The 15,133-nt window shown below is 33.2% G+C and overlaps 2 protein-coding genes across 3 annotated transcripts in view; one reads left to right on the plus strand and one right to left on the minus strand.

Annotated features, from left to right (window-relative positions):
* The window catches only part of LOC123692612 (calcium uniporter protein, mitochondrial), a 121,183-nt gene that overhangs the window by 97,100 nt on the left and 8,950 nt on the right, over positions 1-15,133 (minus strand). The window lies entirely within an intron of this gene.
* The window catches only part of LOC123692611 (protein javelin), a 94,066-nt gene that overhangs the window by 73,841 nt on the left and 5,092 nt on the right, over positions 1-15,133 (plus strand). The window contains exon 2 of the mRNA XM_045637373.1: positions 14,258-15,010. Coding sequence (XP_045493329.1) covers positions 14,258-15,010 — 753 coding nt within the window. The remainder of the gene's footprint in view (positions 1-14,257; positions 15,011-15,133) is intronic.

The raw sequence follows: 15,133 nt of genomic DNA on the forward strand, positions 1-15,133 counted from the left end.
TTCAGCTTTCGCAAAACTTGCAACAAGTTTAATAAGCTAGAGTCTAGACAATTTATTGATTTTCTGAATAACAATAATATTCTTAATTATTATTCTGGTCTTGGAAAAGGTACTTGAGCATTTTATTTTCACTCATATGAAAATAAAATGCTCAAGTAGTGTATTCTATCGGGAAATTTAAAACATGTGGAAATACTTTCAGCTTGTGATCCCGAATTGGTGGTAAATAATTTCTTTCTGTAGTTTGACCATTCAAAAGCGGTCTAGTTGAAATATTTTTTTCGAGTTTGAAAATACTTATCAATAATATTTTTTTTTCATACAACTATCGTATCATAATTGTAATCATAAATACAAACTTTTAATGATACTTTCGCTCCATTGCATTCGACCATATTGTTGTGCCGTTAAAACAGCTGTGTATAAAATCCATTGAAAGGTTATAACTTATAACATTTGGGGTTAACGATCATGCGGGTATTTGACAAGTACGCCACCCGTGTTCGGGAAGTAGCCTTTGATTATGTTTTACAATTTATTTACGTTTCAATTGAAACACGGATTGAGTTTCAAATTTCTCCAAAAATTCATTAATAAATGTAACCTTAATCATCGAAAATAATTTGTTTCAAAGAGAATACTTACTCCTTCTTCCTTATTTTTAAGGCCAATCAATTCTGTTTTACGTTTAAAGTCTACAGAGTATTACAAATTTATCTCGAAGACCTTTATGCCACGTTTTTAAATAACAAGAGTTAAATTAATTAAGCCATCTATTTTTGGAAATTTTTGAAAAATAAAAACGATTTTTACACTAAACATATACCTATTTGTACGTGTATCGTTAAATTTTTATTTCCAATATATTGGCTGGATATTAAGCGTGAGAGCGAAGTTTGTATAGATTGATGTTTAATAAAAATTTTATAAACAATATACCAGCAGCATTATGAAAAATTTAATGATACCTGGACCCGTACGTAAAACTTGACTTTATTTCTGAATAAAAATACGCAATAAAGAATCGCAATAATGCCTCCAATTTTACCTGTTTCCTCGACGTTATTAAATTTAATGTTGTCATAGATCACGAACATCTTAAGCAAGGCTAAGTCATTCTAGTTTACGCAATTCAACACGACATTATGTTTTTTTTTTTACAATTTCGTATGACATTTATCGTACAAGTTACGTTTCATATGTGTATAAGGTTGCCCTAAAGCTTTATCAAGGCGAAGAATTATTGCCCTTTATTATTGTAACCGTTCATTCGGGGCCTACCCAATATATATTTCATGTCATCAAATGACTTACCCGGCTTACTAACGTGGGAGAAAATTAAATTGTTACAAACAAAATATATGCGAACATACTATCTCTGCATATAATCGGCGCCGGGTCGTTGGAACAAAGGGACAGGAACTATGGTATGAATCCCTAAAATTATAGCGTCGTCGAATATTGAGCCTTATTTCTTTGGCAATAACAGCTACCTATATCAGCAGTAATTTTGCCACCATTTTCGCAAGCTTTAATTACCATTTTCGTATGTATTATTGAACTCGCAATGCACCTGTTGGACATCATAAAACTGATCACATTTAGATACCTGAACGTATGCTTGCTATTTTTAAGCAATAATATCTATAAGTATGTGCATTAAAATTTTGTAATATAAATCAGTAATCACGGTCTCTCTACTCCCATCAATAATTTACCGTTACGTAGATACTAGTTAGTTATCCCCAAAAAGACAAACATTGCTAACCATTTACTTATGCTCTTTAACCGTTTCGAAAGTAAATATGGATTTAATGTATGCAATTACTCATTCGACCAAAACTTAAATGTAGCAATGCTAAAATGTACCATAACGTAACACAGGAATCGAGTGAAGGTAAACAGTATTAAAAATGCTTAATTAAAATAATCAGTCAATAATCACGACAACAAGTTAACGCGACACTCAAATTGCACAACTGTCCGCCGATTGCACACGAGATCAGACGTTACCGTGAAAGTGAGTCCTATGCAATGACCATTGCCACATTATCTGTAACATTTGTTATGCATTTATGACTATTTATGTAATACACATTAACTACTAACTATATGTGATTCGCATCTCACGTCGTGACTCGCCATAATTTCGATGTTATATGGCTTATTGTCGATTGACGATTAGTCGAGAACCCAAATACGTAACAAAGTAGAACTTATTGAGCAAGTTAATTATTAGCTAACACTAACGGAAACTGTCTTAAATGTATCGTAGGAAGTAAAACGAGACCGGGGCAAAATATAGCTTCCAGCTTTAGTAAAACAGCTTTTAAATACATACTCTGATTTCGAAAAACCCCAAGATGATGTAAGTTCTTAAAAGTCAATTTCCTTTATGTTGCATACATTAAAAATTCCGTCACCTATCCGGTAAATATTTTAATTTTATGTAATCGGCTAAAGTGTAAAACGTTATAAATTACATTAAATTCGAGGAATAGTTCCAAAGATGATTAGCAAATTGTAGGTTTCGTGCGACTAACTGCGGAAGCGAATAATACTTAGACAAAACTTCGCCTTGGCACGAGATTATAAAAGTACAGCAACACATTCATCCTGCTCATAAAAGTTGGTATATCCAAACTTTGTGAGGGATGATGTACCTATACTCGTATGTACGAGCATTAACAGCGGGTGTAAAAAACTAACAGGTACTGTTACTCTTGATATATCTTCACCTGCATGCTACATATATTCTTACAAACAAATTATAAGGCTAACTGTGTTTACATGTTAAAACTCTTAATTAAAGTTACACTTGGTTGCTGTCGTAATTAACAATGATTTAACCATGTAGGTACACAAGATGATGCTTTATGGCAATAATATTTCTTTATCTAATTACATAGGTACGTGATTCCGATCCAAGTTCCGATCGTATAAAATGACACTGACATACAAATATTCCACAAAATACATTCCATTCAATAACAAATGAAATGTACGGTGCAACAGCTTACAATACTGTAACAGTGAATGAGTATTTAGACCAGCCAGCACGATCGGGACGTTTCTCAATCATTTACGCTTCATTACTTGACAAAGAAGCACTACCGTATTAGCATTTCAAATTCTAGACAACTGTGGTAGAGAAATCTGATTTGCTTATCAATCGAACCGATCACAGTGGCATCGTTAGACACTAGGTTTATCATAACATTTGCGGAATTTATATTTTTTGAAGTGACACTTCTTTAGGCGCGTTGAGGGTAAAATTTCAAGTTCGCGTAATGGCAATACCGCACGTCATCCATGACCAATCCATGATGCTCTACTCCAGTAAGGTGGCGATTTTTTTATCCTTTGAATCTTGCCAAAGAAGTTTCACTTTTGACACGTGTGCTCGCCACACGCACATATTTTTTAATAAAATTTGTGTCGTGAAATAGAAACAATATTAGCACATTAAATGCAAGGAAGGTAAATAGAATAAAAAATATGTCGTATGTTTTGTTATCATTGTTTTTCATCTGGTGACACATCTGCGATTAACTCTGATTCTTTTCTGATAAAATACAAAAATAAACTATTGTGCTTTAAGTAAATAATTTTTAAAAATAATTGCGTATCTTTATAAATTAACTCACAATATAAGGAATTGTACGTGTTTCATTATAAAATGCAAAGCATTATTAAATCGGCAAATTTCTAATCTTTTATATCTACAACGTTACGATAAGGAAGGGACGCTGTAGCTTCCCTGAGCACGTTGCATTGTAATGCCCGTTTATACTGAATGAATATTAAAGCTCGCATTTGCAGATGTGGCTAGCAAGAACGCCAGTAAAAGCCGCTTTCCTCCACCCTAGCATAAAGGGCGTTGTAGCTTTTCTTAGTCATATGTTTTATCTAAACAGCATGTATACGGTTTATTATATCAAACACAGCCTCGACCCACAAGTCTAGTTCTTACAGCAAGTCATTGCACTGACACTCTCTACTGATAACTTAATGAGACTTATTAAATGAACGGGGATTGTGGTAAACGCTCTCATTAGCTTATTCCCCACAAGCTACTGCTTACGACAGTTATTCTTTTATTATTTTAATACTAGCGGTCCGACCCGGCTTCGCCCGTGGTACATGTTTGAATTTTCTCTCCGTAAGAACCATCCTCGTACTTCAAAGAATATTATAAAAAAGAATTAACGAAATCGGTTCAGCTTTTCTCGAGATTTGCGCAAAAAATTTAAAATTTCATTTTTATATCATAGATTGTAAAAATTCTTGCAATTCACAATACTTTTAATAAAATTTATAACTTAATGCATACACACAAAATAGTACCAAATTACACGTTGAAATAATATTAGCAATAAAGCCTCAAAGACCATAAAAAACAAATAAGCAGGTCATTGACTTACGATAGTTACGATAATGGAGATTATATATTCAAAATGGTTCACTTTTCGTTTACCAAGTCGATTAAACCGTGTAACTTTATGATCACTTTTGCCAAGCATTGAAAATTTTATGATATCCGTTTAATTTACAACTTTATCATACCAACATTGTTTTCGAAGCAAGCATGTCTTGTAAAGTGTAGTACCTTTTGCGGATACAAGTATTGGCCAGTAAGCTAATACAATTTTCCATTCCATGTTGTCCAACATAAAAATAACAATCAAATAATACAATCCTTGATATCTACGTGAGTAGAAAAATATTCGCAATATATTAAATGTTAGAGAAGTAATATGATATGATAAGTAGGCCAAGCAAACATTCCCTAGATATTTTAAAAATGGTAAGATGCTTTCCGCGGCAGCTTAAGACCTATTTATATTGCCAGGAAAATTGAAACCTTGTTAGCTTTTTCTCGATTCTACGTAAATAATATTTTCATGCCATGTTTTTGCACTGTTAAACATTACAACAAAACATGCCAATAATATTGATAATCATACATAAATATGGTTATAGTTATGTTTATTTTATGCCAACGTATTAATTGAAAACATTTTTGATACGGTGATGTTTATAAAAGCTCTAGTACATAAAGTTTAATCGACATTAAAAATAGAATTAAAATTAAAGTCTTCAGTTTTAGAATTACTATAATATAACAGTTGTGTAATATATTTGAAACTATTTATAGAATAGATTTACTTGCTTATCACACATCATTAGATAAGGCACGACCATACTGATTATTGCGTAAAGTACATACTACGCGCCTAGTGTCCATATATGTAATAACTAATAGTACAATAGAGTCTTTAAATTCTTATCACTAAATATTTGTACACTTGAAACCATTTTAAAAGAAAATTAAAATTGCTACACCATTTTTAGGAAATTAATTATCGAGCTATGTTTATAAACCTATATGAAATTATTATTTATCATTATTACACACTATCAACGATATCATTTCAAATTGTTCTTGCAAATTCAGGTATTTTATTGCTAGGTAATGTAATTGTGATAAAACATTCATGAATGAAATTTCCGTCTCTTTGCGAAGGAAAACTTTTAATGAATTATTGAGTTCGTTCAGACTGACTTATCTGTAAGGCGCGCCGCACACCAGCGCCACATGCTACATGCATCGAACATTTACGTCGCCACAATCAATGCACTACAATTCAGCTTGCTACAAATGTATTGTATATGCGCACATCGGAAGCACAGTTGTAGCGTGGCACCGCTTTGAGAATGTCGACATCATCGTCTGATGACGACGATTTCTTGGTGTGGCGCCACAAATAACGAACGTGTTCCATCTTGAATTCGTGTAGCCCGGACAACGTCTCGCCACAAAGTGCGCCCGCTACAAATGTTTCCTTGGTGTGCGTGCTCGCGTACAAATATATGGGGGCGATAAATGTGTCGCGTTTCAAATGTGGCGCCACAATTATCGAGATACAAATGTATGCCTGGTGTGCGGCGCGCCTAAGATTAATTTTCCTGGAATAAATTTCGACAATTGTATTAACGTGAGTAATTTTAAAGGCCTCGAAGACTTCGTGTTTCGTAATATTGTTCGAAGAGTAGCATTGAAATACTATATCGTCTCATTTCATATCCCTTTGGGCAACTGATTTAGTTTTGACATATGTAACTACTTGTTTTTTCTATGGTAGGTGTAAATTAAAAATATAATACCTATACCACAGACAAAATAATACCTATAATACATGAAGATCTGATAATAGAATATTATACGAGACTTGCATCAATCATTATTTAAACAACTACGTAAGCATTGTGTGAGTCGTGATTGAATATATTTTGACTAATTAACGACCTTCCTTCGATCACGCTTTTGCTAAAATTACAAAAAATATCTAGTTACTAGATATATAAAGTGAAGAAATATAATTTCATAAGTAAATAATGAACATGATCTTGACATTTCTTACTGAGAATCTTTTAATTTTTTCATTTAATATTTATCCTTAAATTTATTATAGACATCACGAAATATTTTTACTGATAACCTGTAATTTGTTTGTTACCTTGTTTGAACAAAGTAATAATTAAATTATGGCTAAGCATAATAAAAAATAGTTAATTTGATCTAATAATATTTTTTTTTCTATACAAGATTAAGTACTAAGTTCCGCCATGTATTAAAGAATAATAGTGTCTGGTTCGGATTTGTTCACAATTGCCCGTTTCGGAGAAATGTGTCAAGATTGCCTCGCTATCTCCAAGTCAACCACCGGCCTTTTCGCACTTATCAGCACCCATTATACTGACTTTTTGCCAATTAATCATTTGTTATGAACTTCGTACCGATTAAATTTGGCAGCGGTTTCTTTCGTTTAAAGATTCTTTATATTTTTTTATACACACACTTTAAATTTATTTATGTGTACAAAAATGTGTACTGTATACATTTACGCGATTTATTAAATTCGTAAATATAGATAAATATGTCTTATCTTTTGGATATAGAAATTAATCATCGTGTAATTTTAATATAACATTTTAGATAACTGTTAGTTGGTGCAACCAGCGCACGCGACAATCAAATTTTTATCGACTTACGGTTAATTTTTAAGTATTTGCAAGTAGGATATAGGTATTGTGGACAGACTCCTTACGAAAAAATCATATGTTTGAATGTTGAAAGCCATATCAAAATCCATTCGGTTGTTATTATGTTTATTGCGTTCAGACGCAGCCGGTGAATGTGCCTTATAATAGGAAAACCCAAGGAAAAACAGATGAAACAAATGACGATGTAAACACCCTATTAATTCTTTACTGCCTTCCATTATAGTCGAATTTACTTACATTGTACCTATATAGTATGACTAGCGTTAAACTCACAGTTACTAATGAAAAAAATCAATTAAAATAAATCGATTAAAATGTCCTGCAAGTGACAAACCTTCCGTGACCTTCACTCTGCGACCTTAGCACCGTTGTGAATTTGAGCGACAATCGCTATTCAATAAACAGACTCATTGATGCGGGCGATTAAATTTTACGCTTTAAGATTGTACGTTTCAAATTTCAATCATCAAAACATTCGCCGTGAATGTCAAGTATAAAAAATAGCACGTATGCCGAGCACACGTGTCAGAAGTGAAACTTTTTTGCCAAGCTTCAAAGATACCAAAATCGATTCTTTACTCCATGACGTGACGGTATTGCCATGACGCGACCTTGTAATTTTAGCCTCAACGCGAATAAAGAAGTTTCACTTCAAAAAATAATTCGTGTTATTTTTTTATATTTACAATTGTACATAATTCAATGCATGCTCTCTTTAGCAGGCGGGATTTATATGAGCTCTCGACTTGAGCGATGCTCTATTGCGTTAATTGGTTTAATTGAACTCTTCAATAAAATTTATAAATAATAAGGAAAGCTGCATTAAAATTTATATTGAAAATGGTTTTATCGTTATCTTGAAGTCAAATATAAATAAACAATACCAATTCCGATGTTATCTTTGTCTGTAGGGTGTGGTGTGTTTGACCAATACAGATAAAATTAAACTAATATCTACGTTAATTTTAATAGCTTCAAATACGTTGTCATTATCTGTAAACGATATCCATCAGTCCATCACATTCATAAACAGTACCTACCTACAGTTAACGAGCATCATATTTACGTTTAAAGAGATAATTTAAATGTAACAAGCTTTGTTCTCGCCAAACAATAAATACTCGTGCACGATCGTCTACTTCAAACACGAACATTAATCATAAACCACGTTCACCCATCTTGTGTTTTGTCACTATATTAGTCCCGCACGTTGCTAACAATTTATCTCCTTACGTTATCAGCTATGTGTCGAGATTCTCCTTTGTATTCCACTGGTCCATTAGTGATGCTTAATGATCTGAAGACACGCCGCGGCCGGTACGAATAAATACATAATAGGTACGGTTCAATACGGTTCACGACTTCAGTGCTTACAAATTTAATCAGCGTAATGTATTTAGTTTATTTATACAACTCATCAGACATCAAGAGCACTTACATCCTTGTAACTTTGCTAATTGCAAGCGATAATGCTATTTTGATACAGTTACACTATTTGTTCAGAGCTAATGGCTAGAATCTCTATTATTCGGCAATTGGTGCCAATAATTTGCCAATGTTAGATAATAATTGATTGTTACGAAATTTAATCATAATCAAAACAATATTGACATTGTAAATGCGAAATCTAAAATTGATTAATTTTATAATTGATAAGGATTTTAGAACAGTTCAAATACAAATAATGTTATTCTATTTCCTCTTTAGAGAGTTCTCAAAATACTGGTACTTACAACCGCATTCCGTGTTTTAAATGTATTTCAGAGGAAAGCTTTGAGTAGTAATTTCGGCTCCACAATACAGAAAATCCCATTGTAATACCGTACTGCGGTTTCCAGAGGCTTAGTTCCGGAATATTTAAATTATTATTATAAAAAATTGCTTCAACTAACTTGCTTTGTTGACATGGGTCCCTCGAAGGCTATAAGATGCTGGAAATTACTCAATTTATTTTAATGAACATGAATACGAGAAGTGTCTGCTTTAAAATTAAATATTTAAAACCGTTGGGCTAGGAACTTCTGGCTTGTATCTTTTCAATTAAAGAACTGAAAGCGCTTGAACTTAAGCACTAAAAAAACAATGTAGCCTAAGTTTTTAATTATTTTCAGTGAGAATCGAGCCATGCGCGAATTAGGTCAGGCTCCAAGTGTTGAATTACTGAAGAGTGCCAATATATTCAATAGTACATTAACACACCGCTTTAGCGACAATCTATTTCTAATGTACTGTTTGCTTTCCATTTTATATATTGAGTCATCACCATTTCCCCGTACGGTAGTAATGGTAGCTCGTTTAAATAGTGCAAACTAATCCAGAGCAAGGTGGGACTGTCTCTCTTAGATTAAGTCAATAATCGGGTGATGAGAACTCAGATAGGAATGGATTGAGAAAGTTTTCAACTTCGAACTATTAACGGCGTTTACGAATCGTCACCGTATTATCTATCAAGACTATTTTTCTATATAACCCTCACTATTCAGTAAAATAATAATTCTAATATAATAGAAAAGAAGAAGCGAAGGGTTTTTGTCACTTTTGCTATAGAACCACTTTTGCTATAGAACGAACAGACGCGTCGCCTGATGTTTTTAATATTTATACTTCCTACTAGTAAAATAGTTAACGGAAAAAATATACGATATAAAACATAATTGAATAATCTAAAATTTTAATTAAAACATTGTTTTTGTTTGTTCAATTATCACCAATCAACGTCTAGTTTTTCGATCCAATCACGATAATTGATCGTTATTTTATCACTACAGCTACCGTATTCGATCGTTGATCAAATTTAATTGATCGTGTACAATACTTTGCTAACACAATAGGCGGGAAATGGGAATACACAGAGCGAGCAGCCTCGCGAAGCAACTGCTATGCGAAGCAAAAGGGTTTTTTATGCTATAGAAGAGCAAACGAACAGACGCGTCACCTGGCGTTAACCTATTCACTCTGCCCATAAGCATCCACTCTTCTAGGAAGTGTTTCTGTTGCCGTCCTCAAAAAGGAAGATTAGAATGTCAATTAAAACAAAAAGCACAAACAATCGTTTCGCTTAAAATTCAAAAATTTAAAGCTTGACTTGGTCAGAAGATCAATCAAAAGGCCGTCGTCTTAAGTGACATTTTAACCACAGCTCGGTTTATGTGGGCATGCCTCAAACTCACTTTCCTTGGCCATCACACGGCCACCCAGACCGATTTCGTAAAACAATTGCTTCGCGAGGATGATCGCTGTGTGGATCCGCCTATTGATAACTGGGGTGTCACGGCCGGAAGAAAGGCGAACCGACAAAACATTATAATTGATAGCATCGCGTTCACACGACGATAAGTGTGAATTACATTTTTTTTATTATTATTGTTGTTGTGGTATAATATATCTAACTGTTTTTATTGAGCTTTGATGTCAAATGCAGTTCGCATACATTTTATTTATGAGAATTGATATATACATGATAGTTTCTGTTGAGCATTGCGATCTCAATGCATTTTAAACTTTCTTTGAAACAAACTGTTCACTTAGTAAACTTTAGGAGCACTCTACAAAAAATATCGTTCTGAAACTGCCACACTCTTTAATATCATTTCGTTCATTACAAATAAAAAATGACACACATAAAGCCCAAATAAATTGTTTTACATTATCGCTATGTTATATAAGAAGTCAATATGAACAATAATCTAGAACTGTGGCCATGAAGGCGAAATAAGGACATGTAGTTTTCTAGTTCATTCGGCTCATTACTTGCGGTTGCCAATAGGTCGAAAAGCTTGAGCAAAATGGTACAGATTTAATAAAAATATATTAAAGTTACTTCTTAATGTAAGGTTTGACCTAATGACCCGATAATTTACCTACTTTCATTCAACTTTAAGCATATCAAAGCAATTTAAAATACAATACTGAAAGTACGAACGAAAAAGCAATAATCATAAAATTTAATAAAAATCCAATTACACTTGGTTTTGATATTTTCCAACGGTTAATCGAATAAATATCAGTTCGAAGTTCGAACGTGTCAAATGGATTGGCATAACGACCTTTCCAAGTTCCAATCGTCCAACAAAATGTTTAGGGAAAAACTACGTTCGTTGTAAAAACTGAATAAAAGATCGAACATAAATCGTAATAGTAAAAACAACCGTGGCGAATAAATAACAAGCAGAGGTTACACAGATGACTTTTATAATCTTAAAATAAAATCAACTCTCAACAGATGTACGCTATTTCCACATCTAAATTAATGTTTTCCCGTGAGTTCATCTAGAAATTTCTTATTTAATTAAACATTTTCTTTCTTTCATTTATTAAACGTAGAAATAATTTACATCATAAGAATTAAAGGTACCAATAAGGCAGCTTACCTATTGTTGCTAACGATTGGTTAATAATATTGAGTAAAATAATTCCACTATATTTTATTATTTACTACTTACACATACATGTATTGTGACAAAGTGTAACGAACACTTAAGTTATGTAAATAAATAAAATATTGCCCAAGAAGTAGTGAAACGAAACCGAAAATTGACAGCTACAATATAAAATTACTGAATAAGTTTACACAACGTCTATATTACTAGACATTTGCATAAACATGAGGCGTCAAGTACATTTCGCATTTCGCATTTCGCAAATTCTAAAGTATAAAAGTGAGCAATATAACTCTCAACACTCCATCGAAAAATATTTATAATTTAATATTAATGCTATAAAACTCCATCAAAACTTCATTATAATGATTCGACACGGTCATTGTCATGGAGATGAATCGACTTAAAACTGAAATAACCTTACTTCACCTTGGCTGACGTAGATCGCGACGTGTGATACAACGATACGAAAATAAGAAAGTATTTTCGTAAACACACCCGATTAACTACGGTCCTTATAGCTTCAGTCTGGAATATTATGTGATCCAGAGATATTGAGGAAATTAAACATTCAACGATTAGGTGATGATTGTATTGAGCATACAGCTAGAGGATAAGGGGAATGTAATATAAAATGTGCATAGGATGCGCTCAAATTATTGTGTCATTGTTTATAGTAAAAATACGATAACATTGTGATATATTTTGATGTTCTGGGGGAGTGCAATAATGCTATAAAGAAAGCAGTGTAGAGAAATGAGGACGCTAGACGATCCATATACTGCTGTCATTTTTCGACTATGGAATTAGTACTCTTCTAATACACCATAGTAATCCCCTAGTTACCTTTAAATATGAATCATATATACTTAAACTTTTTACTTTACATCGATTCCTTTTTAACATTAAACGACTTTTTGTATCTTTTGTCATCATTTCTATATAAACGGTGTTACAAAAAGCTTCTTAATAGAAAGTCCTGGAATATAATGGTAATGTTCAATGGAGTGAATGTTATATACGTCTTCCGACATGGCTTCTGATTGTTCGACAATTTATTGTTCAAGTTTCAATTCATTTTTATGAGTCAAATGTGTCTCGTACAAAATTTACGTCACGAAAGTAATTTAGGTAACTTTTTCTACCAAGATTATGAAAATTTGTTGAAAGCTAAACATTCTATCTCAATAGAAAACCATAAACATTACCATAAAAACCTATTATGATAACAAATTGTTTCGTTCTAACACCGGTACATAATCTGACACTTGAGAAAATTTGTGTTACCAAGGAGCATCCCTTCACAAGGGTTGGGAGTTTCCTGCAATGAATATTTACAATCGACTTTCTTACCGACACAACCCTTGTAACTTTGGCAAGTTTTTGGACATATTTCTTCATTTATGCTACATTTAACCTATAACTATTATGAGGAATGATTTATATTTTATAGTAACACCCCTTACTTATTACTAGACTATAAAGTTTATTTTTGGTCATATATTTTAGAAGCCACTAGTATCGGCTTCGCCCGTGTTAAAAAATAAATAACCTAAAACGTTACTCTAAAGTCTAATCCATTCTCGTATTCACCTGAAGTAAGACCACACAAAATATTTCATTAAAATCAGTCCAGCCGTTTAGGAGTTCATTCACTAACAAACACACCATACCAGTAATAATATGTAATTATTAGAACAATCAATCGATCTTCCGATGAAATTATAATTGTATTACATCAACGTATAGTGAAATATATAAGTAGTGATTCATTATCGAATCGAATTGGTTGGCATTCTTTCAACAGCACTTTGAACGCAAAGTGATCAATAATAATTACTAATCATATGAAATATGGTTTACAGTAGACACCTATACCCATATAAATAGATATAAAATGATTACTTGATCATTTATGTATAATATAGAATTTTATCAAGAATTGTTAACACTAAACTACAATCGTACTTATTTTCAATGCTGAATTTTGTATAAATATATTTATAATCTACTAAGATTTTTTGGAGAAAAAGTATTAAAAGAGATTTAATTTGGTACTTATTTTGTATTTATTTACTGTAATATTCGAATAACGTAGTGTTAACATTGATAACGTATTGAATAGATAATATCTACGAATATTCGATACTATAATTCTACGCAATCAGTTCATTTCATAAAATAACGTGTTTTATAGCTTATAATTCATACAGATCCTATTAAAACCATTTGTCTAAATAAATTAAACGTTTCATTGAACAGAATTTACAATTTACATCAGCCCTCAAGAAGCTTTGGCGCCGTGCCAATATGTCCCCACAGGCATAAATGACGATAGAAAGTCATTGACGTCTGCAACATACAACTACTAAAGATCCCGTTATCTTTAATCTAACATGGTTTTTTTGCACTTATATTATACTAGCTTCCACCCACGACTTTGTACGTGCGTCCCGGTTTTGCCCCGTTCCCGCAAGAATTTCGGGAAATCCTTTCTTAGGGGACGCCTACGTTATGACATCTACCTGCATGCCAAATTTCAGCCTGATACGTCCAGTGGTTTAGGCTGTGCGTTGATAGATCACTATATCAGTCACCTTTGAGTTTTATATATATAGATTATTTATGTTAAGTAAATCGATAGCTTCGCCCAGTTAAACAAGGCTTAATCACCAATATTTGATCTCGTGAATGGTGCTATTGAAACATACCATGACGTAAACCGTTTGCAGTATAATCTTGTACAAACAAATTTATCTCAGATTCATAGCTTTTGGACTTAATCTAATCTGGTTTGTTTTGTGTTTCAGACATTCGGTGGACTCGGTCGCGTCGTATTCTAGCCAGAATCACGTTGACCGAATACGGACTCAAAATTTCTCAGCGGCTTCTTGTCAAGACGATAGTGACTTTGGATCGATTAAAACAAGTCTCTTCAGGAGGTCTTCATCCAACTTAGAATATCCGGCGAAACGTCCAGACAGCGTCACTTCCAACACAAGCTCTACAAGAAGCCGCCTTCGAGAATTTGTTGAAAGGAAATCGAGTCAGGACGAACATAGATCCGGCGCAAATCCCGTCGTTGATATACAATACTTTGAAAATCCCGCGGAAACGCTAGAATTTGACAGTCCACGCAATTCGCTTGATTCGAGAAAGAATCAAGACGAACGCCCAAAGAAAAGGAAGTTATCAAAAACTAAAGAACCAAACGATACTAAGAATAAAAAACAGGAGAAGTATCAGAGCAAATTAGCAGACTATTACAAATTACCCGTTCAACTGCCCCAGGACGAGTTTTATCAGCACTTGACCAGGTCACGCGCGGCAGAAGAGTTCTTGCAAAAACGCTTTTCTAACTCCGAAACTGAGTTTAGTGGAAGCTACGGCAGGTTGTGCAAGCACAGAGACATTGAAGGCTCCAATTTACGCCGCAGTAGAAGCTTAGCAGTCATAAGAGAGGAAACATTTACGGACCTTCAAATACAAAACCACGGGAAAAATAAGAGATCTCAGCTAATTCCACGAGCTCGTTTATTTGATAAACCTTGTTTTAAAGACAGGTGAGTCATTATTTTCTGTTATCCTTTATAACGTTATCATGATTAAATTAAAAATTCAATGATAATAATTATATTAGATTAATGATGCTTTTAAGATAGATGACTAGGTTTAACTAATTAGTG

This window comes from Colias croceus, chromosome 6, assembly GCF_905220415.1.
Source record: "Colias croceus chromosome 6, ilColCroc2.1".
NCBI classification, from domain to species: domain Eukaryota; kingdom Metazoa; phylum Arthropoda; class Insecta; order Lepidoptera; family Pieridae; genus Colias; species Colias croceus.